The sequence below is a fragment of the Ciconia boyciana genome, chromosome 25 (genome assembly GCF_034638445.1).
Source record: "Ciconia boyciana chromosome 25, ASM3463844v1, whole genome shotgun sequence".
Classification (NCBI taxonomy): Eukaryota; Metazoa; Chordata; class Aves; order Ciconiiformes; family Ciconiidae; genus Ciconia; species Ciconia boyciana.
In genome coordinates this window covers 910,011-937,805 of record NC_132958.1, presented here as the reverse complement: position 1 = coordinate 937,805, position 27,795 = coordinate 910,011, and the positions used below count along the sequence as shown (strand labels likewise).

Sequence of the window (27,795 nt, the reverse complement as noted above, 5' to 3'; positions counted from 1 at the left end):
CCGGCCAATCCCGGCGTCCCTCCTCGCCTTAATCCTGCCCTCTCGTCCGGCGGCAGCCAATCACCACGCGGGTTACACCCCCTCCCCCCCGTGGTGAGAGCTCGCGTCCCGCCTCGCCGTGCGGCGATGGCCGGCGGGGCCTAACCGGGACGGCGGCCCCGGGAGGCCGCGCTCGCTCCGCGCCCCGGCTGAGGGGAGGGCGGCGATCCCTGATCCCTCGCAGCCCGTCCTCCGCCTGCACCGCAGCGCCGGTGCCACACGTAGGGCCTGTCCGTAGGGACAGCTCGCCGCGCCTCTCCTCAGACGCCAGTTCCTGACAGGAACTCAAGGCCTGAGTGAGAAGCGGCCGCAATCTCCTCTCTAAGACAAATCCGTCACGCTTCTGCCAGCGCCCGTGAACTTCCCGCGCGCGGGGCTTTCCCGATGGCGATGCGACGCGGGCGCCCTCCCTCCCCCCGGCGGCGGCTACGCATTAGCGCCCACCCATCATGGCGCCGGCGGGCGCACATCCGGGTACACCTGGGCGGAGCCAGGGTTGGGCGAACCCCGCCCTCCGCGTCCATGCCGCGCCGCCGATTGGTCGGCGGCAGCGCGCTGCCCTCGCCCGCCCCCTGGTGGCCGCGGGGGGCGCGGCGGCATCGCTGGCGGAGCGGCGCGGAGCGGCCGCGGGCGCGGGGCCGGCATGAGCGAGCTGCGGCAGCGGCTCGGCCGGGAGCCCGGCGGGGCGCGGGAGCCCGAGGATAAGGTGGGGTGCGGGCCGGGGAGCGGGGCGGGGGAGCCGGGCAGCGGGGCGGCGGCGCTGCGCGGGGATCGGCGGCGGCGGGGGAGCGCGGGGCCTGCGGCGGGCTGGCTGCGCGGCCTGCAGACCGCGGGGGGACCCTCCGGCTCCTCTCGCCGAGGCCGGGGCCGCTGCTGCGACCCCCGTCCTGCCGCGCACCGTGCGCGACTGCCTGTGCTCATGCAGCGCCTCGGGGGCCCGTCGCTTGGGTTATTTGCCCCCCCCCCCTCGCCGACAGCCCCAAAACCGGCCCCGAACGAGCAAAGCCCGGCCTCGGGGGGAGTTTCTGTCCGTGGCTGGACAACCGGTCCCAGATCCCGCCTTCTAGGAGCGCGGAGATCTGGGCGTAAACCGGTTTTGTGGGGTATCTCAAGTGGGGGTTACAAAACCCCGCAGGTTCCCTTAGGGAAGACTTTGGTATCTCCTAAGTCATCCCTAAGTAAATACCCTTCCCTGCAGTGGGGTGCGTGGTCTTCGTCGATAGTTTAATGAGGTTTAACGGTTGCGTTTCTCCAAAGAAGAGCCGTGACAAGAAGAGCTGACTTTGTTTTCCTGTTATGTCTCTTCTGTTCCAAACCCAAGCGCAGTTGGATGCTCCGAGCTTGGCAGTCGCTCTGTGAGTCATGTTGTCACTCTTGTCATCTTTACTCCTGCGCCTCCCCAAAGAGGAAAGGAACAAGAGGAATAAGCAGTCAAGAAAAACTTTGTAAATAATGTTTGCAGGGTCACAGGGAGCAAAAACTGGAGGGAAGAGCGGTTCTTCACTGCGTTGGTGTTTAATGCGCGTGTCTGGGGAGCAGCCCCGTACTTGTCCATTTGCCCTTAGTAGCATCATGTTGAGGTTTCCTCTGTTAATACATGAAGTACGCAATTCAGAGAAGCGTGAAATCATCAGGCAAGAGAGCTTTTTCAATTTAAACGTCACATTTAATGCTGTTTTGAATGCCGGTTTGACACCTGCTAGGAGCTGCGCAGTCAGGTTTGAGGAAGCTTGATTGTTCGAAGATTGATTGTGCTGTTGTGATGAGAGAGGGAACTGGGACAGAAAGCGCTGACAGCATCGAGAATGGGTTGCCTTGATGTAGATCGGAAGTTTCTGCCTTTTTCGTAGCTTACGTGAAGCTGTGTGACATCCAGATTTACTGACCTCTATTAAGAGAGCAATAAAATGGCTCCTGTTTTGTTGTTGTGCATAGGGCAGAGCTGTTATCCTCTAGATAAGTACGTTTGTCTCAGTTGGAATTTACTTTGCAGCAGGAAATCTTCAGGGACTTTTATATTCCAGAACTTTTGTGGGAGTTGGAAGACGTCCCTCAGCAGCCTGGAAGGACTAGTACTGCTTAACCGGTATGCAAACAAACTCCCTTGGCCACGCTGTGATCTTGCTTTAGCTACTTCTGATGTGTTTCTAAAGAAGGTCAGAGGGCCGCTATTTTGAGTGCAATCTTGTTATGTCCAGGCAAGTATGCTTTTTACATATAATGAGCCTTCTGAAGGGCTCCTCTAATAGTATCTTTGAGTCAATGACTTGAAGTGTCCTTACTAGAGAGAGGGAACATTTATGTCATACTGCTCATCCTAAAGCAGCTCAAATGAATTGCAAGAGAAAAAAAAGGAAAAAGGAGAAAGAAAAGATGTTTCCAAGCAGTGAAGAACAGCTCCTCTGAGGTGCTGAACGTCTCTTAACAATAGAAAGCTGTTACAGGAGGCAGAGAATTTCCCCAAACTGTTAAAATCAAGCCTGGTGGGAGGTTACCTGGTAACAGTAATCCTGCCATTAGTAAAAGCCTACAGCGTCGTGCTTTCCGTGGCAGCAGACAACGATCTTTCCTCCTCTGAGATCAAGCCATTGTGTTTTTAGTGTTTGGAAAATGCCTGGCATAGCCTGGGAGTAACATCAGTAGAAAGCTTAACGCAGAAAAATTGCTCGTGTGCATCCTATTTGTCGGTGGTCTTAGCCTGCCCAGCGCGTTGCCTGCAGGTGTTGCTGTCAAGAGGGGAGATTCCCGTTTCGGCTTTGTCATTCAGTCAGCCTTGCCAAGAAAAATAGTTTAGCAATGGCTATTGTATTCTACAGAAATCCTTGTGTCTTCTGAAAAGAGCTCTTGGCATATTAAAAGAAACGACTTAAAATGAGTTGTAATCATCAAGGCTGGTTTTAAGATTAGACCCAGAACGTTATGTTTTGAACTTGTTCCCACTTTGCTGTTTTGATAATGGAAAGAGAGAGGCTGGTTTCACTTTCTGGTCTTCTAACCCTTGCACAATGTCACAGCTTTGATGTTTTCCTCCCCGCTGGCACAGGGCAGTGCTTATAGCTGAAACTGTGCTGCTTCAGTTGAGACTGTCGCGCCAGAACATTTTAAAATTGATTTTTGTTGAAACTGTTGTGCAACACGCAATCGTCGTCTCAAAGGGAACAAGGCAACATCTGTTTACTCTGATCACTGAACTCCCTCTGATCCCTCCAGTGAAAAAACACGGAAACTTGCACTGATGTTGTTTGTGCTTGGTACCCATTTTCTTAGCCCAGAGGACTTACGTGCTGCTAACTGTTGCTGTTAATGTGTAGATATCTGAGATTAGATGATTGAAACAAGTTCTACTTTCTTGTTACCTTACAGATCCCATTTTCCCTTGGTTTTTGTAGGCTCGTTCTGTTGCTTTGTAGACCCATTCATTATCTAAAACCGGAGGTCCGTGCCTTCTCTCCTGTGTTGTGCGCATCCCATGAAATTACATTTTCTCTTCCAGCTTCCAAAGAGAACAGGAAAAGTGCAAAAGAGAATTGTTTCACGATGCATGCAGAGCTCCTGAACGCTTCTGCTGGTTTAATGGGATTTTAAAATCGTTCCTCAGTAGGGGTTTGTAATTCGTGTGACTTGACAGTGAGGACAGAGGGTTTTTTCCTTTTCTGTCCTTCTTTTGCTAGGACGTTGCACTCGTAGTTGTCTGAAATCCAGGGGGAGTCTCGGACATCCCATGGCCTAGTCCCATGGAAGGGGAGGAGGGCAGGTCTATTTAGAGGCAGGCTTATCTGGGCTGCAGATCACACCCCTGCGTCACTTGTGGCTCTGTTTACCGACCCCTTTGTCACTGGCAGTCAGTGTCTTGCTGGAAAATACTGTCCCTTTTAAGAGAGGTGGCAGCTGCAAGAGCAAATGGAAGCGGCCCCTGCAGCCGCTGTGCTGGCAGGCATTTTTGTGCAATGGCCCACGCAGGTGAATTTTTCCATCGTGCAGCGTTCGGCACCTCATTGCACCCACAGCAGCTGGGGATGCTCATTTCTTATGGGAAAAGGGGTGATGGTGATTGCAAGAGTGTCGCTTTACTGATACAAGGTCTCGAAGAGCAGGCGTGAAGTGTGCAAGGGTGAAATGTTTCCGTACTTACGAAGGGTTCAATGATGAGGACTTCTGTTTTTTCCAGCCCAGCTCTGCAGTGGACTGATGATGCGACTTTTTATCTGGGTACATCTGTATCGTGTGGTACAAAAAGTGAAAGACTGTGGCTTCCAAGCCTCGTGATTTCTTGTGCCTACAGACATTTTGCAAGGCTTCCCTAGTGATCTAAAGTGTTTTGAAGATGCTGAGCTAAGTAAGTGCCAGGTATTTGAATGCCGGTGCTGACATGTAACTGTCCCTTAGGTCTGCTTGGGAGGGTGAAGGGGAGATGTGAACGGTGGCCTGGTGTGTGCTGGAAAGGATGCAGCAGCTCCGATTTTGGTGTTTGGCTGGGGAGAAGGTACAGGACGTAGAGAAATAACAGTGCAGGTGCTCTGAAGGTTTAGGCAATTTCAAATCCTGTTACTTCCCCGGCCACAGGAGAGCTCCTAGTAGTTGGGAGTTTGTGATAACAAGATGATGTTCTTGTAGCACCAAAACCAATAAACCACGGCAGTGATGCCTCTTCATCTTCATCCACGATTAAGAGAGGCAGAAGTACAAGTCCGCTTTCAGACCCGCCCCAAAGGCTTATTTTTTTAATAGCTCTTAATATTATTTTAGGCTTGATACCAAGCATCAGTTTGTTTGGCTTCTGCTGAAGCATGAGCCTCATTTATTCCTGAGAGATGGTAGCAATCTCAGGTCTGATGTGAGAATACATTTCAGCCTTCCTTGCTGTTTGATGCTCAGCTTTATGTGTGCCTGCCAACAGGAGTGCATTGTTATCTGTTACTGTTAATTGTGGCGGTGAGAAATGGACTGATTGCATTTCTAATGGAGCTCATTATAACCGGCTGTCGCATTTAATACCTTCGCCAGCTTCTGGCCTGCCCTGGAGCTGATGAAAGAGCTGCAGACTGCTCATCATTTCCTTTGGATGGTGTTTGACTTGACCACTACTCCTTTCTGCAAAATGTGCAGGCTCTCCTTTCAACTGCCTGTTTCCTTGCTTATTTGTGGCGATGCCAGAGAAGTTTGATCCCAGGAAAATTTTGTCATTTTAAGGGTTGGATGACTCCACCTCGGGCTGTGAGGAGGTCCTGTCCTCCCCAGTCTGCATGGAGCTGTATGCAGCACTCGTGCATGATAGAGCAAGTACGGAGATTCTCAATGCTCAGGTTAAATCCCCCAAATGCACATTGCTTTTCTGTTACTCAGCCCTTTGGATAGTTCAGAGCTGACTTCTGTTTTCTATCCTTATTTAATGACTAGATGATTGATTTCTGCCTGGTCTGGAGGGCTACATTCCCTAAGCTTGTGTCTCTCTTGGCACTATCTGAAAAGTCGCCGTTACCTCCAGGCAGATAGCTGACCTATTTTCTGAAGTGTTCTTGCTGAGTCTTGGTGGATCTGGGAGCTTCTTACCGAGTTTCCTCTTGCCGCTTCAGCGGTCTGTCCTCGCTCCCGACTGCATCTTGTTATTGTGTACAGGAAGGTCAGTATAGCACAGGGTGATGGAGGGAGGCCGTGGCACATCCACGGCTCCCAAGAGATATTCATGCTGTCTTTGACCCCCCCATTGCAGGTTGAGGTCGGGGCTCTTGCTCAGCGCTCAGACGAGCTGTTCTGTAAGCGAACGTATCTCTGCTTGCGCTTCCGAAGCCGTATTCTTGCAATGATATGCTGGGGGCGATTCATGTGAACGGAGGGATGTTTGGTGCTGAGAGGAGGGAACTTGTGATGAGACATTTGCGTTTCTCTTCCCAGTGGGGAGAAAAACCAAGGACTGATTTGTGCTGTCTGTCAACCGCAATACCACACATGAGGTGGCAAGAAAACCATTTTATCCTCCTGCCTGCTTTAAATGAGCAGTGATGCGCAGCAGGGGTAGACTCCCCTTGGAGATAAAACCTTTAGGAAACCAACTTACGTGAAGACGCAGTGTTTCCAAGCAAATCCATATTTCCTTTCTGAAAGAAAAGAATACTGCCACTTTTCTTTGTATTGGCCAGGACGCATCTGCAGGAATTTGGGACAGAAATTATTACTGTGCCTGTCAATAGCTCTATTGTTTTCCCCCCAAATGTGGTCTGTGTTAGCATGTGTCCCTCCTGGTGATCTGCTTCACTTGAGTTTTCTCTGATTTATGTTTTCCAGGATTATAAAGGACCATGGAGATTCGTAGAGAACAAGTAGTGTGATAGTCTGTAGGTTTATGATGATAGCTGGGGCTTCAGAAAACTACTGATTTGGGTTCATCAGGATTACATCTAAACATCCTGGGCCAAGTCTTACATGGCTCCTTTCCTTGATTAGTTCAAATAAAGCCAACGGGATTGACTGGTAGAGAAACGTGAACAAGATTATAAGGTGTGGTACCACCTTATAATCAGCAAATTAACTAGACTGGTAAGATTTTTTTCCAATTAGATTTTGGAAAAATATGTGTAACTCCAGAGGAATTGAGGGTCAGAAGCCATTGGCCTTGGCATGATGCAAGCTCTCATTTTGGAGAACAAAAATAGACTTTTTGTGCACTAACCTTCCGATGCGAACAGTGTACCCGTTGTTGCAGAGCTGTTTGTTGTCCCTCTTGCTCTCACAGGTCTTCCAAATAACAACAGATCGAAATGTCTGTGTGGAATCGTGCATACGCAGCTCCAAGCTGGGGCAGCCTCTTTCAGACACCGATTCCTAGAGGCGCCTTAGGAGCTTTGCTTTCTTGTTTCTGTACATGTTTCTCTGTCTCTATGGGGACAACAAAGTCTGCCGGTTCGGTAAATGCCACGATAGCAGAGGGATGCCAGTTAGATCCAGGAGAACCCAGCACTGAAGCCTTTCTCCAAAACATCTCTGTCACATGTTTCAGAGAGGGAGGCAGGTTCCTACTGCTCTTAGCAGTAGGAAATTCTGGGGGAACGCCAGAACCAGCAACCTATTTTTGTGCTCTTTTGTATACAATAGCTTCTCGAAAGGACTTGGAGCCATTTACCTTGATTTCTTGTAATAAACAGGCCCCAGAGAGGGTGCTGTGCTGGGGGCCAGGCAGAGGATTAGCTTCTGCCGAGTGAGTCACAGGGATATGCGACTTTGCATGAATCATATTTGCTGACACTGAGATCAGGCTCTTGTATCAGACTGTTGTTCTGCTAAATGCAAACTGTGCATACCTCCGATCACATCCCACTGGCGAGCTGAGCTTGCTTGTGTTCAAAACAAAGCGGGCAGCTTTGGGAACGTGAGATGGCCATGGGAGTTTTCTTCATTATTTCAGACACTATGCAAACATTTCTGCTGTTTGTGATGTTATCTGCTAATGGTCTCCATTTTTAGGCATGCCCTAATTTCTGTGCAGGCTTTCAACTGGAATGTGTTTTTTCGGGATGGGGAAGGGAGTCCCATATAAACATAAAGGAGAACTGACTTTTTTTTTGAGACCACAAATCAAGCAGTCACCACTAGATGCCAGCTTGGTGGGATATCTTGATGGAGGGACATGAGAACCTTGAATTTAGTTGCCCTGCAGATAACTTCACAGCCCAAGAAGTTCAAGCACTTTCCCCTAGACCAGCATCAGGACATGAGCTACCTGGTGCCCACTTGCAAAAAGCCAGTGCTTTTTTGGGACCTTGGTGCAAATCAAGCCTGGACACTTGTTTGCTTCTTCCTTCTAGTGTTAATGGTCTCCAAACATCTCTCTCGTTTCACCCATCTGAGCTTGTAAAGCTCTACAAGAGAATATCCTATAATTAGGGAGTAACAGGACGATTTTTTGCCTTGATGTCACCTTGGTGGATCTGTCTGAGGTGGGTTTGGCTATGGCACGGTAGCCGTCGGAAATGGGCCGGTGCCGTGTAGGTAAAGCACTGAAGAAGGGGAGAGGGGAACGGAGCAGACAGTTTTCCTGGACGTAGGAAGTAAAACCACTTTTGAAAAACATTGAGATTTTCATGACTGAGGCAGCTGGGTTTGTATCCATTAGACTAATTATATTGGCCTTGATTCTGCACATGTGCTCAGAGGTGAGAATAGTAGAGGCTTTAGTACAGTTGGTCCCTGTTGTTCTAGCTGTCAATTTTATCGCCTGAAAAAGCAACTCTATTTTTCTCTTCAGCAGTGTATTAGCATTTTCCGTCACAGCTTTTTGTTAAAATCTGGCAGGAAGTCTAAAAAAACCAGCGCCTTCCTTCAAGAAAGGTGCACAAATAATGGGATTTCTTGAACTAATTTAATCTACCAGCATTGAATATTTAACTGTATCTCTGTATTGGGCAGAAAATTTTTGGCAGGGAGATAGCTGACTTGTTTCTATGACAACTGAGATCATGTCATGGATACTTGGGCAAAAAAAACAAGTGCTCACAGCTTCCGCTGTGAGAAAGCCATTTAAAATGTGAGAACAAATTTCTTACCACATGCTTGCAGGAGTTAAGTTGTTCTAAGACAACTCATTTCTCCGTGTATCTTTCTTTAGGGTGATAAAATATTTGTTCACAAATGTTGCTTAGACCTACTGATTTCAAAAATATAACAAGCAAGTAGGTATCCGGCTTTTTTCCTCGATCTGCTCTGGTTCATCAGTCAGGAGAAACAGACCTCAGAGATCTGTGGGTTTTACTCTTTCTTCTCATCATGACTTGTGTAGAAATGAATGAGTTAGGATAAAATGTACGTTGCTATCTCGATTTTATTCCTGCATTACTTCTTCCTTTGATTCTTTAAGAAGCCTTCAATATTGAGATGATAAATTGAAGAAGAAGCACTGGGCTTGCCTACGGTGCTGGACAGGCAGATTTGCACAAAAAAGAGCCTTTCAATTTAATAACTCCATGTTGGTAACAAAAGCCAGTAAAAGCTACTGCATCTGATTGCGTTTTAATAAACTTAATACTTATCCTGCAAAAGACATGGAAAAATAAAGCCAGATTCCAAAGTAACGAGAGGGAAAGTTTGCTTTGCTTTTATTAAGGGGTTTTAATTGTTTCCCAGCTCTGCATCATGCACACAGATTTCTGACATCCTGGCACACGTTTGCACTGAGTGCTCTGCCCTCCTGCTGCCTGGGAGGAGAGAGGCAGAGGGAATATCAACGACTGAACTAACAGGAAAAATTGCTGAGGGAGAGGTGTGGTAAGAGACTATGGGATAAATACAGCTGGAGACAGCTACGTCCCGGTGCAGGAGCACCAGTGGAAAGTGGTGGGATTGCTGAAAGGTGACGGGGCTGCTTTTTCATTTGTCTCGGCAGCATCTGGTTCAATGAGACCCTGGTGCAAGATGGAAGCTTTTACGTACCGGTGTTGTGCTGTGTTAGTTGCTACCTCAAAGTCATAGTTGGTTCAGGCATGATCAGCTGTATGTGAGGATCAGCCTGTGGCTAAATAGCTTTGATTTGAGGAAGAACCTGAACAATGACCAAAAAGGGCACAAAAAAGGTCCATGGAAGGGTAAAGGAGAGAGTAGGGTCTAGTGGCTGGGAAAGGAGACAAGTCACGATTTCTGGGTTAACATGCTGCAGGTCTGAGTCTCTCCAGGCTTTTGTTTCAAGGGCAGAAATAGGAGGAAACAGCACAGAAGAGGCATCAGGAACCTGGTGTTTCTTAGGGGAGCAGCAGAATCGGTGTCAGAATACCATCTGTTAGATCCAGCTTCCCTGAAATGCTGTTTGTACTGGCATTGCGGGAGTCTCTGTTTGCAGTCTGTGGCTTAACACACAGCCCAAACCTGCCCCTTGCAGTCACAAGCTCTTTGCAGAAGCACTGACTCTGTAATGAGCTTAAATTATCACCGGCGGTAGCCCTCGGCGAGCATCACTCACTGTCGTCTGTGCCGCTTTGCACTCTTTGCTTGCTGCCGCAAGCTTCTTTGCGGAAAGCATTGCTATCTGGTGATTATCCTTCGGGGATGAGGATCTGTCTGGCTTGGTTGGAGGACTAGCGAGTGGAAACGTGCAGGAGGGTGTTACCAAGGCACTGCCACAGCTGGATTAAGTAGCCCAGACCAGGGTGCATCATGCTCAGGCTTAAACAAGTTATTTAGCACCCCACTCAGCTGCTTAAACTGGTGATTTGTAGGCTGATGGTTGCAATTTGCATAAAAGGTATAAAAATAGTGTCAATTACTGAGTCCTCTCCGTAGCCTATATCTGGCACAACGTCCTATATAATCTCAACGCTCCGTTTGAGAGAGAGATCTGAGTAGGGAGAGCTGATTCCCGACTCTGCTCAGTTGTTTTCAAAATGAAGATGTTACAATGTGTGTTAGCCCTCACTCTGACCGGTGATTTCTTCCATCAGGGAAAATGTTTTCTTCCACCTCCCATCAGGCTTAAATTGAGCAAGCAAGACATGTGGCAGGAAGGAGTCCTACATTTGATGTTGAACCCTAACAACGTCCCTTTATCTTGACAAACCTCTTGATTGCCTTCTTTGTACTCTCTGGAAATAACGTGGCAATGTTTGTTGGAGCTGTGGGTACTGTGTGTCCGTTCCACAACCTCTCCTGTTGCCACTGCTGAGGATGAAGTGGGGAACAGCGGGATGCGTGTGCCGTTGGACTGATCCAGTGAGGCTGTGCTCCTGCTCTTGGAGACCAAAACACTTTGCAGCACGAGGTTTGGTTTGGCGTTGCACTGAAACCAGGGGATCAGGTAACTGGTGATGTCGTTTACATCAATTTAGCTGCAACGTCGGTGTCAGTGCAAGAAATCATCGGCTGGGCTATGGCAGAGATCGGGACTGCCCGTTCCAGCAGCTGTTAGATTAGCTCAGTTGCAACATCAAATTCCTCTGTCTCTTGAGCTATGCAGTTGCTTTCATCCTTCATGGTCTTGGCCAGGAGTGGAAGGGAGGAAGGCATCAGTGCTCTTTCCATTTCTTTTGGTCTCTGAGCACTTTGCGAAACTTCTGATCCTCTGGCCTACAGGCAAGGAATAATTTGCCTGCTTCGCACTTAGCCTTCCAATGTTAGTGCTTTGGGGAATAAAATGCAGGGATGCTGGCTTGGATCTGCTTCCTCGTTTCGATGCTTAGTCCTTTTATTGCATGGCCGGCGAGCCTGGGACTTGCATGAGATGGTGGATACTTGGATTGCATTAGAAATTCTGCTTAAGGTTTTTTGTTTTAGCCTATACAGATGATGGTGGTTGCCCTAAGTACTTAAGCACTTCCTTGCCCAATTGATTTGAATTAGTCACATTAATTTTTTTTTCTTTGTAGAAACATGGAACAAGAGAAACAAAGCCCCCATTTCCTAAGTGTAATCTAGAAGACTGGAAGGAGAAACTGAGTTTGGTCAGGCTGGAGCTGAAGCTTTTCGCTGTTGTTTAGATTGCTCACAGGGGAATTCTGCAGAGAATCCTTTTCTTGGAGAAAGGATAGAGAAAGCATTGCAATGGGAAACATAGACTATAGCTAAATACAGTGCACTGATTTCCCCAAACCTGCTCAAGAACAGGGCCCCTGACCTGTGCTGTGCTATAGGATTCATGGTCTTCAGGGAGTTTTATTATTTCCAGTCTTTTTGCCTGCTGCCATTTGCAGCTGCCTTATGGATTTGATCTTTTGTGTGTCCCCAGCTAAATGGCACTAAATCTCTCTGGCGTCCAAGGGACAAGTGGATTTTACAGGTCAGTTAAAAAACAGCTGAAGAAAAAGCCAAGTTGCATTTCTTTGCCAGCTCTCCAAACCCATGGGAGTGCTGGCAGAGGATTTGCTTTCCTCTTCCTTCCCACTCGATGGGAACGGAAAGAAGCGAGCGTGGAGCAAGGTGAGGAAGAGGCAACGCAGGGTGCGACTGGTGCGATGGCCGGTGCCTCGCTCGTCCCCGGAAGACATCTCCAACAACACTGTCGTATTTTTAGCTGCCTCCACCTGACGGTATCTAGCTGTCCTTGTCTGTTTTAAGAACCTGGCCTGCAGCCATTGACACATCACAGCTTGGGGAGTAATTATCTTTTCCTGTCTTAAATAAAGGAGCTACTCAAGTCTTACTGCTCCAGTGAACTACAAATACCCCTCGATCTGGTTACACCAAACCAGTCCCAGCGGATGCTTGTTTTGGTGGGGGTCCCCCCTCTCCAAGCATGGGGCAGCGCTGCCTGGGAGCCCAAAGGGATGAAGTGGCTTTGTTTGCAGAGCTCCCAGCGTTTGTCAGCTTGGCTCCCTCCTTGCTTTTCCTGCAAACATGCTCTCTTTTCCAGGAATTTTAAAATAGCCCATGGTCTGAGGCCAAATGCATGGGCTCGGCCTTGCCTGATGCACAAGCGCTCCCCAGGCAGTGGCATTTTCCTGCCTTGTTTCAAGGAGCGAGGAGCGGGATGGAGCTCTGCCGCTGAAATGAGGGGCAAAATGTTGAAGGTTGGATTCGTCCTCTGTTCAGGAGCTGGACCTGAGGAAAAACTGCGGCTGGGGAGAGGGCATGGGACTGCCCGGGAGCCAGGAGGTTGTTTGTAATCCTTTTCCCACCACTGGCCTGGTGCAGAGCCTTCAGTAACCTCCTGCCTCACCTGTATTTATTTACCCCTAAACACAGGACTTTGCTCTGAGCTAAGTGCTGTGCAGTACGGGGGGCGGGGAAGCACGTGTATTTCCTTCCAGTACATCAGGTTTCTTCTGTGGCCAGAGAGGATGGTTGGGCCTGAGCGATAAGCCATGCTCTTCCTCTTCAGCTATTTGAGGATGGGCTCGGTGTTATTTTTAGTGCCTGCATGTAAAGTCAGCACTTGAAAAGTCTGGAAGCCTTGAGCCTGTCTACTTGGAGGCCTTTCTTTCTGTCTAATTTGGGCAGTGTTGCATACTTGGAGATCTGCCTGGGGATTGGGAGATCTTGTACAAATTCCTGCTAACGAGCCTGTGTCCCTTACGTGTTTGCTGCACTTGGAGATACTTATTATTCAACTATGAGGTGTCTTTAACTGTTCAGAGGGAACAGATCCTTTTCTGTGGCTGCTGCTGAGACTGATGGAGAGTAAAATCCATCATGTATGCCACCTAAAACACTTGATGTTGTTTCTCATGGCTATAACCCCATGTAATACCCAGAATATTTTCTTTTCCTCCTTCTCTCCTGCAGAAGCAGAGCGGTGGTGTCACATCCAGTGGGCTGGTCTGAGTTTCTTCAAAACTGAGTTTCTTCAGCACTGTGTCTAGTAAAGCTCCTTGCCTCTCTTTAACTTGCAGGAGTCAGAGTCTGAGAACAAGCTGGATGGAGAGACAGCATCAGACAGCGAAAGCAAGTCCGAATTTGGAGGATCGCCCCCGGTGCCGACATCGGATGACACTCCAGAGGTCCTGAACAGAGCTCTCTCCAACCTGTCCTCAAGGTAGCACTCACTGAGCATCCTTCCCCTCTGCTGCCAGGGCCCCTGCACCTTCACTGCAGCTTTCCTAGCCTCGGTGGTGGCTGCTGGAAGCTGAAAAAGCAGCTCTCAGAAGCGCTGCGCTCTCCCTCCCTGCCGTGCAAGCAGGAAGGTGCCCCCACAGGAAACAAGATGGTGGTGATGCTAGCAGGGAGAGCAGAGCGCAGTGCTCAGGGCTGCTGTGTGTGGGAGAGGACCGGTGGCAGAGGAGTGCTGTGGGAGGGCCGCCTCGCCGCGTGCTTGGTCTTGGCAGGTGAAAAGAGGCCGGGGTGGGGCAGAAGACAGTTGCGTTTAGCTTTGACGGCACTCTCAGCAAAGACTTCAACTGCCATGGTTTTTAACCACTAGTGTGACCTACTTCTGCAGGAATGCATGAGGAAAGCATGCTGATAAGGACAAGATTTAAGAACAAACCGGGAATGTTCTCTACAGACTGCTTTGGGGGAAAAGCATCTTATTCCTATCACGGGAGAAAGTGTGTCTCCTGTCAGGATGGGAGAGGCTCAAGGCAGGATCTGTTGGAGAGTAGCGAGGGTACGACACTCCAGGGCCCATGTCTCCTCCTGAAAAGGAGTGCAGAGAGGGGTAATGGTCCCCATTTATTTGAACTTATCATGCAGCTTGTTCAAGGTGTGGGAAACCTGAAGCAGAACAGGAACAGACGCTCTCCTGTCCCGTTTCAGTGCCCTTGGAGATGCTCTGCACCTGGCTAATGCTTTCTGCATTTAGTGAAATTCATAGCAGGAAAAACTGAGCTGAGCTGTAGCCTTGGAGCTGCTGCAACCAGGCCTTCATCAGTGGATGAAGGTCTCTTTGCAGCACTGAAAGGGAACTTGGGGTTTCCAGGGCTCAGTTTCCTTCCTGTGATGTGCAGCGAGCAGAAGTGCTGTCTTGCTCCCTTGCTCTGTTTTGACTTTCTCTAACGTCGTTCCTTCTCTGTGGCCTAGATGGAAGAATTGGTGGGTAAGAGGCATCCTCACGCTGGCAATGATCACCTTCTTCTTCATCATCATCTACTTAGGACCCATGGTCTTAATGATGATAGTAAGTGCTCCAGAGAGATGCCCTGACGTTCACAACGATGGGGGAAAGGTTGCTGGGACCACTGCTGGGGTGGGCGGCTCAGAGCCTTATATTTTAGAGGCCCTTATTCAGCTTGCTGGATTTCTCTCTCCATGGAGGAAGCCTGGAAGGAGTCTGTGACCAGCTGCCCTGGCAGTCGGCATTTGGCTGCAATCAAAACTAATACAAGGGGTTGTTAGAAACCTCCTGCGGAGGAAAGAGGAGGGAAAAACGACATGGTGAGCTTCCCATGTTGGATTACAAGACTCCTGCCAGACTGATAGCAACTGCTAAAGTGTCTTTTGCTCTGCACATGCATGTTTTTTATCTCCTTGAGGAAAGAGATGTTTAACCAACAAGTATTACAGCTTCCAGATGTCTTTTTGTGCAGGTGATGTGTGTCCAGATCAAATGTTTCCATGAAATTATCACTATTGGCTATAACGTGTACCACTCCTATGACCTGCCGTGGTTCAGGACGCTCAGCTGGTGAGTAAGAGGGCTGCTCCCCTCTCCTGGCTTAGGTGCAGCAGTAATGCTTCATCTCATTGCAGACAGGCAGCAAAGGGGATCATCTGGCTACCTCCAAACCAGAGACCCTGGGACTGCTGTGTGTTGACCATTGTCATGTATTAGCAGCTCTTGTAAAGGAAAAGCCCCCACAAATCTTGGTAGATCAATATCTTGAAAGAGCCTGTATTGATAAAGTTTGTCCTGTTGTTAATGAAGCGTGGAGATTTGAATCCCATGATCTGCGCAAGGGACGGCATTGGCAGGCGTCAGCACTTAGAGATGGACATGGCTGCTTGGGTGGGATGGGGGTTTTTAGGTGGTTGTGAAACAGGGCTGATCATTGGGACGTAAGGGCTGGGGAGAGGGCAGGAGCAGGGCTTGCAGAAAGCACAGAGCGGGTGGATGCCCAAGGATGCCCAAGCTCGCAGAGGCCTGTTGAGGAGTGCCACCTAAAGGCAGAAAGTCTTTGTGCATCAGAAGGCCAAAACCGAACCTGGATGGTGTGATCCATCGCAAAGTGGCGCTGAGTGATGCAGGTTTAAATGAAGGTGACATTTCTAAACTGGGGGCAATAAAGTTCTGGCTGTCACTTGAAGAAAGCCTGTTTGCAGTGTACCAGAACAGTGTAAAGACCTTAGGGATCAGTCACTTTCTGTGTTTCTCCAGAAGCCTTGTAGGGTTCCTGCTAACGAGCATCTGCATCCTTCACAGGTACTTCCTGCTCTGTGTAAACTACTTTTTCTATGGTGAGACTGTGACAGATTATTTCTTCACCCTGGTTCAGAGAGAGGAGCCCCTGCGAATTCTCAGCAAATACCACCGCTTCATTTCTTTCGCCCTGTACTTAACAGGTAGAGACCCCGTTTTCTGTTGGTTAATCTTGTCTGGGCTGGAGGGAAGAAATCTCCTTGAACTACTCTTGTCCTGAGTATTGTGTCTAATGCAGTAGCCATAGCAAATTATCTCTGCCCTTCAGTGATGCTGCAGCTTGGCTGCATGGTTAGAGTAGTGGCGGCAAATCTCTTACATGAGGCTCTGTAGAAGAAAACTGCCTAATCTGTACGGGACAGCCAGGCTTGATTGTTAATCTGTCCAAGTGCTACTTGTAGGTAAAGGTATTTAGTGACTTCCCAAAAGTAGCGCGTTTTCCTGCTCTACATTGCTGCCTTCCTCAAGTAAAGAACCTAAAGAGCTGTGGAATGTCATGGACAAAAAGTATTTCTTTCTGTTGAAGATCCATTCCCACCGTTTACTTTCCTTCTGTCTCTCATCAGGTTTCTGCATGTTTGTCTTGAGTCTGGTGAAGAAACACTATCGCCTCCAGTTCTACATGGTAAGGTTAAATGCAGGGCCTGGCTGCCCCCACTTGGAGGCAGAAGAATGAATAGTGTAGGCTGCTTGAAAATGTTGTGTAGAGGAATACATGTCAGTAGATGCTTCTGTGCTGGTTGTGCACTGTAACGCTGCCTGGAAGAAAAGTTACTGTGAGCAGACTGTATTTTTAGGAAAGTGTCTCTGACCGAATTTCCCTGCAAACATGTGTTCTCTTCTCTCTGCACTTGTGGATGCTATTAACAAACTTCCTGCAAGCTGAGAGGACTGCACAAGGCTATTTGACTCTTGTACTGAGGGTAGATGGCCACCAGGGTTAATTGGCTATGTCCTCCTTTTCCCAAACATCAGTAAGGCATTGCTTGTGTTTGACCATCAACACAACTAATTTTGCTTTCCAATATATTCAGCACTCAGGGGTATGGCTTGGATATCTATCAGTCTTCTGCTCTTCTTATATAGTCAGAAGGCTGAGCGAGATATATGGGATAGGGGTGGGCTAAAGAGCATTTGGTCCAGCAGAAGTCTTCCCAATGAAGGTCACCTCTGGGCTTGAGCTGAAGAACATGCCCATAAATTACTATGGGTGACTGTTCCCTGCTCTTCGTGACTCTTGGTGTTTGTCATGGTGAAGGTGCATGCTAGAAATGCACATGTGCATGAGCCATTCTCTGTCTGAGAGGTAGCTAACAGCATCTGATTTCTGCCAGCGATGCGTATGGGCAGGGTCTCTAGGCAGGCTGGACTGCATGCTGTCTTCTCTTCCAGTTTGGATGGACCCATGTGACGTTGCTAATTGTTGTTACCCAGTCGCACCTCATCATTCACAACCTGTTTGAAGGAATGATATGGTGAGTTGCCGTGTGTTCTGAGTTGCTTTGATTTCTGCAGCCTGAAACGAATGACCGTGTTTTGAGTTAAAACTGTTCTTTTAAAAAAACAAATGGCCAAGGAGAAGGTGCTTCCTGCGAGGGACCAACCTATTCAGAATAGAAAAGCAAAAGATTGAGTGATACCTCAGCGACTTAGGACTTGCTTTGTGCTACTTGAACAGTATAGAGAGTTGTTGTAAAGAAGCATCTGAAAATTGCTGTGGGGTGCAGGGACCTTTCAGGCAGTGTCAGGCCTGTGTAGATGCTTTCTCTTTATACCCACATCTAGCGAATGGACGGGAAAGTGCTGCTCGGCACTTGATTTGGGGCAATGCCGTCAGCATAATGGTAGAAGCAGCGCTGTGAAAGGAAGGAGATTGCAACCTGCCACCTTACTCCAGCTGCTGTGCAGAGGGGAAGCCCCTTTGGTGGTCCTCCCAAAACCAGCAGTGCCGGGAACTAATTTTGTCCGCTTTAAGATTGCATGTTCCTCTGCGTGCCACAACCAGCCCAGAGTGCTTTGGGAGCAGCCTGCTTACAGCTAAATGCAGCCTCTTTGGGTGGCAGAGGGGGCCACTGTCTAACAGCATGTCACGTGTGGCAAAAGAAAATGTGCTTAAAACAGGCCATTCTGGGTGCCCGACCTGCTTTTGAGTCCAGAGCACTAGAGTAATTCCCCAGATTTCCCTAGGAGCTTCAGGTGGTTGCTCCTTGCATTGCATTGGAGGGGGAGAGGTTGATGTGATGGCACTGCAAAGCATCTTATGAAGCAACTGCTCATGTAGTTAAGTCTTGGAGTTGTCTGATCTTGGCACTTCCCAATGGTTTGATTCTTCTCCCATCTAGGTTCATCGTCCCAATTTCCTGTGTGATCTGCAATGACATCATGGCGTACATGTTCGGGTTCTTCTTTGGCCGCACCCCACTCATCAAGGTTCGTAACACTTTGGTGGACAAACCACGCATTTTGGCTTCTTTGGGTCTTAGTCCTGTGTTCCCTCATCTCCCGTTTTGTGGCTTTTTGTGGGTCTGAAGCAAGCCTCCAGATTAAACTTGATGCGCGTCCCAATCTTTGAGGCTGTGAAGTGAAATGAACCGTTTCAGACCGAGACGTTAATGTCAGGTTCTGACCAAACACTTACTTGTTGGTTGTTGGCACCAATTTTTATTTGCCTCAGCAATTCACGAGCGAAGAAGGGCTGCATAGGTGTGCAGTGGTGTGCGGAGATGTACAGTTTGTAATTCTCTCTCTCTTTGTCTGGCAGCTCTCCCCAAAGAAGACCTGGGAGGGTTTTATTGGAGGATTTTTTGCCACTGTTTTGTTTGGATTGCTGGTAAGTAGCAATCATGGTGCTTCTTTCATTGGTCTTTTCCCTTCGTAGGGTGACAGAGTTTTGTCTAAAAAATGCAGTCAAGCTGTAAGCTCTTCCAGCTCTTGTCAGAGACTTCACATTTTCCTCACTGATCAGGATTTGAACTGGTCCATGGCTGTGCTTTGTGCTGTGTGCAGATCCTGCAGATGGAGGACGTTTTTAGTCCCTGTTAGACCCTGTGACATGTTCTTTACAATAATTGTCCTTGAAACTTTCTCCTGCTGCTGTTGGATGAATGCTGTGCGTCTTTTCAAGGGCTGTGCTCTTGAAATTTTCGAGGGAATTCAGTGCTCTTGGAATATTCTTATCTGTTTTTATGATGATCTCTGTGTCTGGTTGTTTCCACCATCCTCTCAGCCAAGTGGTGCAGCCTGTCTCAGCCTGTTCGTACGGGGCTCTGATCACTGCTTGCTGAACAGATGCACTTACTAAACGAAAATGCTTACTTTGCCTTTAGCCAATTACTGCTTCTCAGGAGAGTAATCTTCTTAATGAAGCTGGGAGTGTGGCTCCCTCCTCGCCGTGTCTCCTTGAGCAGCCTTTTCTCTTGAGATCAGCTCTGCCACATTACTCAGGAAAGTATTAACCCTGCTTTCTCTTGGTGCGTCTCTTTTTCTCTCTCCTTGAAGCTGTCCTACGTGATGTCTGGGTACCGGTGCTTCACCTGTCCGGTGGAGTTCAACAACGACACCAACAGCTTCACGGTGGACTGTGAGCCGTCCGAGCTGTTCCAGCTACAGGAGTACAACATCCCCTTGGTGCTGCAGTCTGTGGTGGGCTGGGTAGGACTCTCTCTGTTTATTGGATCTTATTTATTGCAATAGGAACACCAACAAAAGAGATCAGGGCTTTATTTTGATGGTGTTTGAAGGAACATGACAAGGGATGATCCAGAAAAGGGGGGGAATTTAATGGTGCTCCATGTTGGTTGAAGGCCCAAAGGAAGTGTCCCAAGCCTGGTGGGACATTAACTCACTTGAAAACCAACTGATCTAAAGCCTGGAGAGCACAGAAAGAGGAGCAAGCCGTGGACAGTGCTATTCTTGTTGAAAATCCTTCTCTGACATGTTTTTCTTCCTGCAGAAGACAGTCCGGATGTACCCCTTCCAAATCCACAGCATCGCACTGTCTACTTTCGCCTCCCTCATTGGGCCGTTCGGAGGCTTCTTTGCTAGTGGATTTAAGAGAGCCTTCAAAATCAAGGTGAGGATGGTCAAGGTAATTTACATTTTAGAAAGGAAAGAGTAAATACGTGCTACCACTCTGAGCAGTCCCTGTGCTCCAAGGAGTGGCAGGCTGTGAGCTTTGGGAAGGGAGAGAAGGTTTCTTCAGTCACAGATAAAATGCTGGAGCAGAATCTAGTTTTTGTGACTGAATGGGGAGAGATGTTAAAATTTCAACTGTGATATTCTAAACCCTGCTTTGGTGCAGAACTTGAGGTAGAGGAAGAGAGACTCAGTCAGGAAATTTTGCAATCTGAGGCTTCCCTTGATCTCTTGCAGGCTGGTTTACGTATAAACAGTCCATGTTCGGTTAAGATGCCTTGAAAGGCAAGACAGCGTTGCAAGAGAGAAACATTAGCCTTCTTTGACTTTTGAGTGACAGACCTGAGCTAAGCCTTGATGTCCCTCAGGCACTGGTAGTCTTCATAAAGGCGAAACTTTTAAAACCAGGGAGAGATTAAGTCAGTCATCTGACTAAAGATCTGACTTAAGATCTGACTTAAGTCAGTCATCTGACTTAAGATCAGTCATCTTAGTCTGACTTTTGCCTTCTGGGAAGAATTAGAGCAAGGGTATGAGTGTCGTGCATAGAGGTACATAAGCAAGTACAGGTAATGGGCATTTGAGACTGCTCAATACAATCCCTTCTGCTTTGCACAGGACTTTGCCAACACAATCCCAGGGCACGGAGGTATCATGGACCGCTTTGACTGTCAGTACCTGATGGCTACGTTTGTTAACGTGTACATCGCGAGCTTTATCAGGTATTTATTGCTTTGCGGTGAAGCTTGGGGGCCCTGTCAAACTCAAGTGACGTACAGGCTTGTAATAAGAGACAGTTGTTCTCCCCGTTAGATTAACATCTAAAAATATAAGACAAAGAAAGAGAGGAAATGGAGGCTTGAAGAAGGGAAGCATCTTTTAGCAGGGTCATGCAGAGCTGGAAACACAACCCCCATTTCCCAAGGTCTGTTATTCCAGTCGCTCTGAAACTCCTCCTTGTCCCTTCTGCGTCCCTGTGAATCTTGAGCAGGGTTTCCAGAGTTGAACGAGCAGAAAAATCTCATTTTGTAGCATTAACAAGTGTCTGTAGCCAAGCATAGAAGAAAGTCTGTAGGTGCATAAAAGATGTACTGAAGGAGGTGAAGAACTGTCTTTATGTGGCTGCTTTGATTTTTGAGGGGGAGCATCTGCTGGTGAGGGAAGATGCACAACCCTCTTGAAAGAGATTGGGTTTGGGGTGGTTTTTTTGTTTACAGTTCAGCATCCTGTGCCTTTTGAATCCATTTCCACATCTCAAATGGAGTTAAGCTCCCTGGGTAGAACTGGTGAAGGAATGGGCAGCATGGCTCTTTACCTTAAGCCTATGATTTTGATGAAATTGCACTTGGGTTCCCAGATCATTGAGATTTAGCAATGTGACTCATTAATAATGGTGCTTGTGTGTTTCAGAGGTCCTAACCCAAGCAAACTGATCCAGCAGTTCTTAACCTTGCGGCCAGACCAGCAGCTCCACATCTTCAACACGCTAAAAGCACACCTTGTTGACAAGGGTATGTTAGGTAGTTTGGAGGACGCATAGACAGCCGGGTGATTGGAACAGGACTGAAAACAGACAAGCCTCCTCGAGGAAATTCCTGGCTTGCCTGATTTAAGACAATAACAAGGCCTCATTTCACTGTAACTTTTCTTTCTTTCTTGGTAAATGTTTGCATTTGTGGGTTTTTTTAATAATATATTTATATCGCTTTGGTTCAAATGAGCAAATCTTGGGTTTATAGCTGAGAAGGAGTTAAGGCTTGGAAGAACTGTTGGGTAAAGTAAGAGGGTACAACTGTCCTCATGGTCTGTTCTTAACCTTCGATGCACATGCGCAGAGCTGAACTTTTCCTGTGAGTGTGTTTATGCAGGGAATACGCAAAGCGTTGTCCGTACAACTGCCTCTGCGCGTGGGAGCCAGCGGGGAAGGTGAAGCCGTGCAGCTCCCCTGGCCGTTGTGCCAGGCTGCGTTCACGATGGCAACTCTGGGGACCATCGCTTTCTGCGGTGGTAACTGTGAATGCGATGTTAATTTTCCCAGAAAGCCATGTTTATGCCTGTGTGCAATCTCCTTGCAGACTGCACGGTGAGCACAAGGCTCTGTTAATTGGAAGAGGATCTTGTACTAATCCAGCCACATTTCCTCTGCCCAGCCAGGCACGCGCATCTATTTTCACTTGCTGTTTTTTGCAGTGCCTCTCATATTCCCCCCTTATGGCTGATATTTTGGCAAATAAGAGTTTTATAACCGATTAAACCAGAAATAGACTGGGGACAAGGAGTCAAGAAACTGGTAGTTGCTTGTGGGAATGTGGGAGGTTCAAATTGCTTCAAAACTGAATCAAGTAAATAGGTTTTAAAGAACATTGAAGTTTCATTGAGTAATTCCTGCCAAGTAAGAACAAGCCTTTAAATAACTTGGTTCATTTTTACCCCATCAAATAACCTTTAAGAAACACTGAACCACACTTTTTCATTTCTCGATGGTTGGAAACCCCGCACTGGGATATTTCAACTGATTTGGGGAGCAGTTTCCAACTTGGTTTTTTTCTGAAGTTTGCTGGTTGGGGCTCCAGCACCCTGCTGGTGCTGTCAGCTGGGTATTTTGTTTTTCTTTCAGGGATCATGTCTATCACCTGTTTGTTACTTGAGTTCTAGATGTCATGCTGCTGAGTTTATCATGGTCGATGTTGCATTTCAGTCTGGGTTCATTTACCTGCAGGCTTCTGTCCTGCTTCGCTTACTAAATCCTGTCATAAATAGTTTGTACTTAATAGTTGCAAGTTTTATCTAAGTACTTTCCTTTATTTTGCCATACTTTTTTATTATTTCAAAATGAGAGCCCTGAAGATTGTAAAACTTTTTTTTTTTTTTTTTAGTGATCAGATAGTGAAAATATCCCCAGTTTACACCTTATGCACTGTTCCCAAACACAAGGTGACTCTGATTTTACTTCTTTCCATAGTTTGTGCATGGGAGAGAGAAACTTTACCTTATTTTAACCTGGGGAACGAGTGACAGGGAAAGATAATACAGAAGTACATTGCTGTTTTCAAACAATTGCTGACATAAACCTTATACACAGACACCCCCCCATATGGAGACACGTACACGCTGCAAGCTAGCTAAGCGTTGATGGAAAATAAAACACCTGAAAATACTTCGTAGTTCATACTCCATATTCTGATTCTGCCATTGCTTTCATTTACCCTGAGTGAGCGAGAGAGCGTGTAAATACATTAACAGATACCAACTCTCTCTTATGTTTCTATAGGACTCTTTCTGCGTGGTAAGCTCTGCTTCGTCTCCCTAAACAGGAACCACAGGGCAGAAGTTTGTGCCCATTGTACTGCAAAGACAGGTATTTGATCGAAAGCACAGATTGCAGAGAAGAAGGGTCTGTTTCCACAAAGTATTTTCAGCACGGTGCTGGCAAAGTTGCTGGCTTCTGGCAGGAGGCAGGACTGCTCCGACGGAGCCAGTTCAGGATTGCGTTTGGTTAATGCCAGTGGTGTACCGAGAGGCTTTCTTGGACTAGTTGTGGAGACTGTTCCCTTCCAGCTTGAATTAGGCAGGGATTTATTTTCTGTTGACTTACAGGGTATTGGTCCAAGCCCCTAATTTGAAAATTGGAGGGGAGAATTAAGGTGCTTCCATCTTGCTTTGCCCAGGGAGAATATTTGGTCTGCATTTCATGACAATTTGACTGAGTTTAGCTAGGCAAAGGGAGGGCACCTGCAAGGAGTACCCGGGCTGGGAATAGCTGTGGAAGTGACAGGGTTTTGTGTAGTCCCTGAAAAGCAGTTTGCCCTGTGGGGTGGGACAAGCTGGTGCTTTGCTGGATTCTCCCTGCCCGTTGCCAACATCTGCCAAAACCCCTTGTAGTGCACTGTTGGGTCATCAGAAGAAGCTCTAGTGTTGATAAATATTACAAAAGTGTTCTGCTCTTTATATTAAGAATTTTCTCATATGGGTCTTTAGTTTCCTGCTCATCTTGCTTTAAACCTTTTGTACCTCTTTAGTTGTAATTAGTGGGGCAAAAATGGAACGCAAAGCTTTTCTGCATGCTTTTGATTTAAAGTAGCATTTGGGCCTCTGTGAAGGGTGTAGTGCTGGATGTGGACGCTGGAGGGCAAAGCAGTTGCACTTAGTGGCTTCCCAGGGCTGGGGGAGAAGCAGCAGCAGCAATGTGGGTGGGTGCCTTTCCTGGTGAGCTCGCAGCTTTCTTCTTGCTTCCTTTCCAGCAGTGCAGTTAAAGGGTGGACTTCCAAGCCTGTTTTGATCCTGAAAGATAAAGCTACGTGGAAAGGGTTTAGCATCCTGCACTGAAGTTTACTAAACTGAATGGGAACAGCGCATCCGTTTGAGAAATGGAGGAGGAAGGGAGGGAGATGGGGGTTGTTAAGATTATTTGCAAGTTGTACAGCTGATCTTGCTGAGAAATACTGGTGACCACTGTCGCGTGTCCTCTGTCGGGCTGGCAAACCCACTTCTACACCGCTGGTATGAATCTATGTGATAGTACTACTCCGCTCTTAGCGACAGCGTGCTGCCTGGGGAGCATTTGGTGGGTTTTCCCCATCAGCCCAGCCTGTGAGTGGCTTTAGTTTGCCGTAGATATTTCAAGTTAGACTTAGAAAGTTAGAGGAAATGAAAAGCTGACGTTACTGGCTCTGGCTGTCCCTAAAGGAGTTAACTGTGATGCCAGGGATGTGTAGCAAGACATGTTGCGCCTCTTTTCATTGCATTAAGCCATGCAGGACCTTTGTCATGCTGCAGCTCTCGTAAGAATTTAGGTTTGGAGGGAGGCTGACGTAGCTGATGCTGCTGGAGAGGCCAAACTGACACCAGGGATGTCTAGGTGAGGCGATGCGGGCTCATGTGAAGTTTCTCCAGCTGCAGGGCTCGAGCTCGGCATTGCACAATAGTTTTTGTTCACAGTGGGCTCCACAACCGGAGAAGTTCCTCCTGCTTGTGCCCACCAAGAGGCAAATAACTGTGAGAGCAGACCAGTAAGGGGGGAGGTACTGTATCAGCCGGCGTGTGGTGTGCTTGGGTCAGAAGGAAGAGAAAAGCAGGATTTGGCCAATGTGAAGCTTACGAGGGTATTACTGCTGCCTGGCAGGGGACAGGCTGGTGTGCAAACCACCTCTTCATGAGCGGTCACTGCTTTTCCAGTTGGAGTGGACAGAGAGGGACGTGAGTGTATTTAATGAGCACAGGGATGGCACATGCCTAGAAAGCTGCTTTTGCATGGCGTGAGAAGCTGGCTGTCCCTGTGAGGTGACTCTAAACGTTCGTGACGTTTGTTTGCTGGTGGGTGATTCAGCGATATGGGTCGGACGCTGGTTTGATCCACAGCCTGAGCAGGCACGGCTGGGCTAGGTCTGTGTAGACAAGCACTTGGCGTGCTGTGATAGGAATTCGCTTCTCCAAGTCTGGTTGTAGCCCAAATTAGTTTGCAGATCGGATGCACAGCCAGACCGTGGCCTGCAGTGCTCAGCGAAACATCAAAACCTAGTTTCTGCATTCAGTATCATGTCCCGTGCCCATCAGCATGTATTATTTAGATATTATTTGGGGTGATGGGCTCAGAAGTCTGCTGACACTGATCTGAAGGGGCAGCCATTGCCTGGGGTTTGTGGTACCCTGTGCAGCTCATGAAGCTGGAAATCCTGTAGCATCAGCGAACACTTGGCACCAGGCTGTGAAATGCCGGTATCTTCTGTTCCAAGGTGTGTCTCCTGTTCCCGATGTGTGCAGCGAGTTCCCCCAACCATGGCTGTGATGGGGTCCTGGCATCTCTTCCTTCCCCCGCCTCCTCTGACCAGCTTTGTACAATATGAGGAGGACAAAGCTGTGTCGAAAGCATCCGCACGGCCCATCCAGACCCTCCTGGGGACAGGCGTTTGTCACAAAAAGCATCGCGTGAAAGCTCCTGTGGTTCCTGCCCTCTGTAACCAGCCACGGAGTTGCGTTTTGTACTGCTGTAATCTTTGTGTGCTCCTGTTCTCCAGACCTGATGTGTTTCTACCATCTGCTTCTTTCTCTGTGCATTGTTCTTTTGATTAATGTTTTAGCTACACATGTAGAGTTGCCTTTCTTTGACTGAATGTCCGAATGTGATATATTGTATATTTTAAAGTATTTACCCTATTTATATACTATATGTTACTGTTAAATAAATATAAGTTCCATTATCTGTAGTGCAGTTTTATTCAGCGCTGTCGGCAAGTCGGAGATGCCGAAAACCTCCTTTCCGTGCTCTGTAAAGCAGATCGGTCTGTTTTAAACTCAGAGTCCCCCATTCCTTGCCCCGTAGCTCTCCTTCCTTGGGGATCTTCCTAAGAGCAGACCTGGTTGTGGCAAAGACACACGTGAGGGCTGCAGAGGGGCTGAGCACGCAGGCGGGATTGGACCGTCCGTGTCCTGCACGAGGGACACAAACGGCTGCGTTTCCAGGGTGGTTTGCAGTGGAAGCTGTGATCAGATTATACAGGCCCATCTTGATCAGAGATGAGGGAAGTGTTGGCACCGCTGCACCCTGCAAATCGGCTCATTTTACCCTAAATATTTCATTGGGAATGTGAAAAATTGTTGGAATTGCACTTAGCGTAACTTATTGCTTCATCTCAGCTGTTTCTCCTGACTTGCCTGGGTTTAGGAGAGCGGAATCCTTCTGTTTACCCAGTAAAACATACTATTTTTAGCTCTCATGTTATTTTGACTGTTTTTGACTTATCAGCTAAGCCAAACCAACCCATCAGCAGCCCTCTTTTTGCTTCCTGTCACACTGTGTGGGCATTTTCAGACAAATTAATCCTCCAACAGCAACAAAACACGATGCCCTCTCTTTCTCTATAGCAACCTTGCAAAATTGCTCTAAAGCCCCAAATCTCTCATTGCAACACAGCGCCCTTGGAGGAGTCGGCCAGTTAAGCAGAAAATTGCTGAGCAGCACCACGCAATCTTCAGCAGTCCTGTGAAGCAATTAGAAGCCATTACTGAGAGGTCTTGAAAGATCCCTTGGTGTTAAATCTGTTGGAAAACGGACTATGAAATCTCTCGGCAAGCTGTCGAGCTGGCGGAGGGCAGGGCAGCGTGCATGCCCGTGCCTTGCAGTGAGTCAGACATCATCTGACAGCCTCTGCGGCCGGCGTATCTGCGTCGCTGCTCACATTCCAGCCTTCAGCTGAAGATCCCTCCTTTTTGCTCCCCATCCTGTGCCAATTTAATTAAATCAAACATCGAAAACTGCAAATTCCCAGTGGAAATCCTAGCGCTAGCTGTGCTCCGTACCCAGAAAGCCAGTAAGCCTCAAACCAAGGCCTCTGTGCCAGCAGGTCTCATGCAACGCTCTGTCCAGACACATTTTCCATGAGATCCTGATCGAAGAGGGATGTAAAAAACAAACCAAACAACTTTATGGGCTGAGATTTGCCCTTTTTAAGTTCCCCTGGGGCATTCGGTTCAGGAACAGGCTGCCCAGCTTGATTGCTAAAGAAAATACCCCAATCTTGTGATGTCCTTTCCCAAACGCGGAGGCAGCTACCAGGTACCTGGCGGGAGCAAGCAGGAGGCAGCTGAAACAGCTCTCTGGGCGCTTGCGAAGGGCTGTTTTGGGATGCCAGAGAGGGCTGAGCTGCTGCGGTGTAGCTACACAGCGTTGGGCTGAATTGCACGATTTTGGGCTAAAACACTTGCTATTTCCTTTCTCGAGGAGGGGAAAGTGCCACGTGACATCCTGTTCGCACAGGCAGGTGGGGAAAGGCGGCTGTTCACAAGCTGGTGCCGGGCTTTTGTAAAAAAAAAACGGGTTGAAGAGAAAAAAAGAATCAAAATGCATGACTCCCTAGAGC

At 48.0% G+C, this 27,795-nt stretch overlaps 1 protein-coding gene across 2 annotated transcripts; it reads left to right on the top strand.

Annotated features, from left to right (window-relative positions):
* Nucleotides 1–182: 182 nt before the first annotated feature.
* Nucleotides 183–26,136, top strand: CDS2 (CDP-diacylglycerol synthase 2). 2 transcript variants are annotated; one of them, XM_072846023.1, is made up of 13 exons: nucleotides 183–513; nucleotides 13,344–13,486; nucleotides 14,470–14,566; nucleotides 14,976–15,073; nucleotides 15,809–15,948; nucleotides 16,372–16,430; nucleotides 17,198–17,280; nucleotides 18,148–18,235; nucleotides 18,567–18,635; nucleotides 19,304–19,456; nucleotides 19,758–19,877; nucleotides 20,558–20,661; nucleotides 21,350–26,136. In XM_072846023.1, exons 1-13 carry the CDS (start codon nucleotides 424–426, stop codon nucleotides 21,477–21,479), a joined length of 1,374 nt encoding a protein of 457 aa, XP_072702124.1. In that variant the 5' UTR covers nucleotides 183–423; the 3' UTR covers nucleotides 21,480–26,136. The 2 variants fall into 2 exon arrangements, with proteins under 2 accessions (XP_072702124.1, XP_072702125.1); XM_072846024.1 differs by lacking the exon at nucleotides 183–513 and adding an exon at nucleotides 592–745.
* Nucleotides 26,137–27,795: the final 1,659 nt, after the last annotated feature.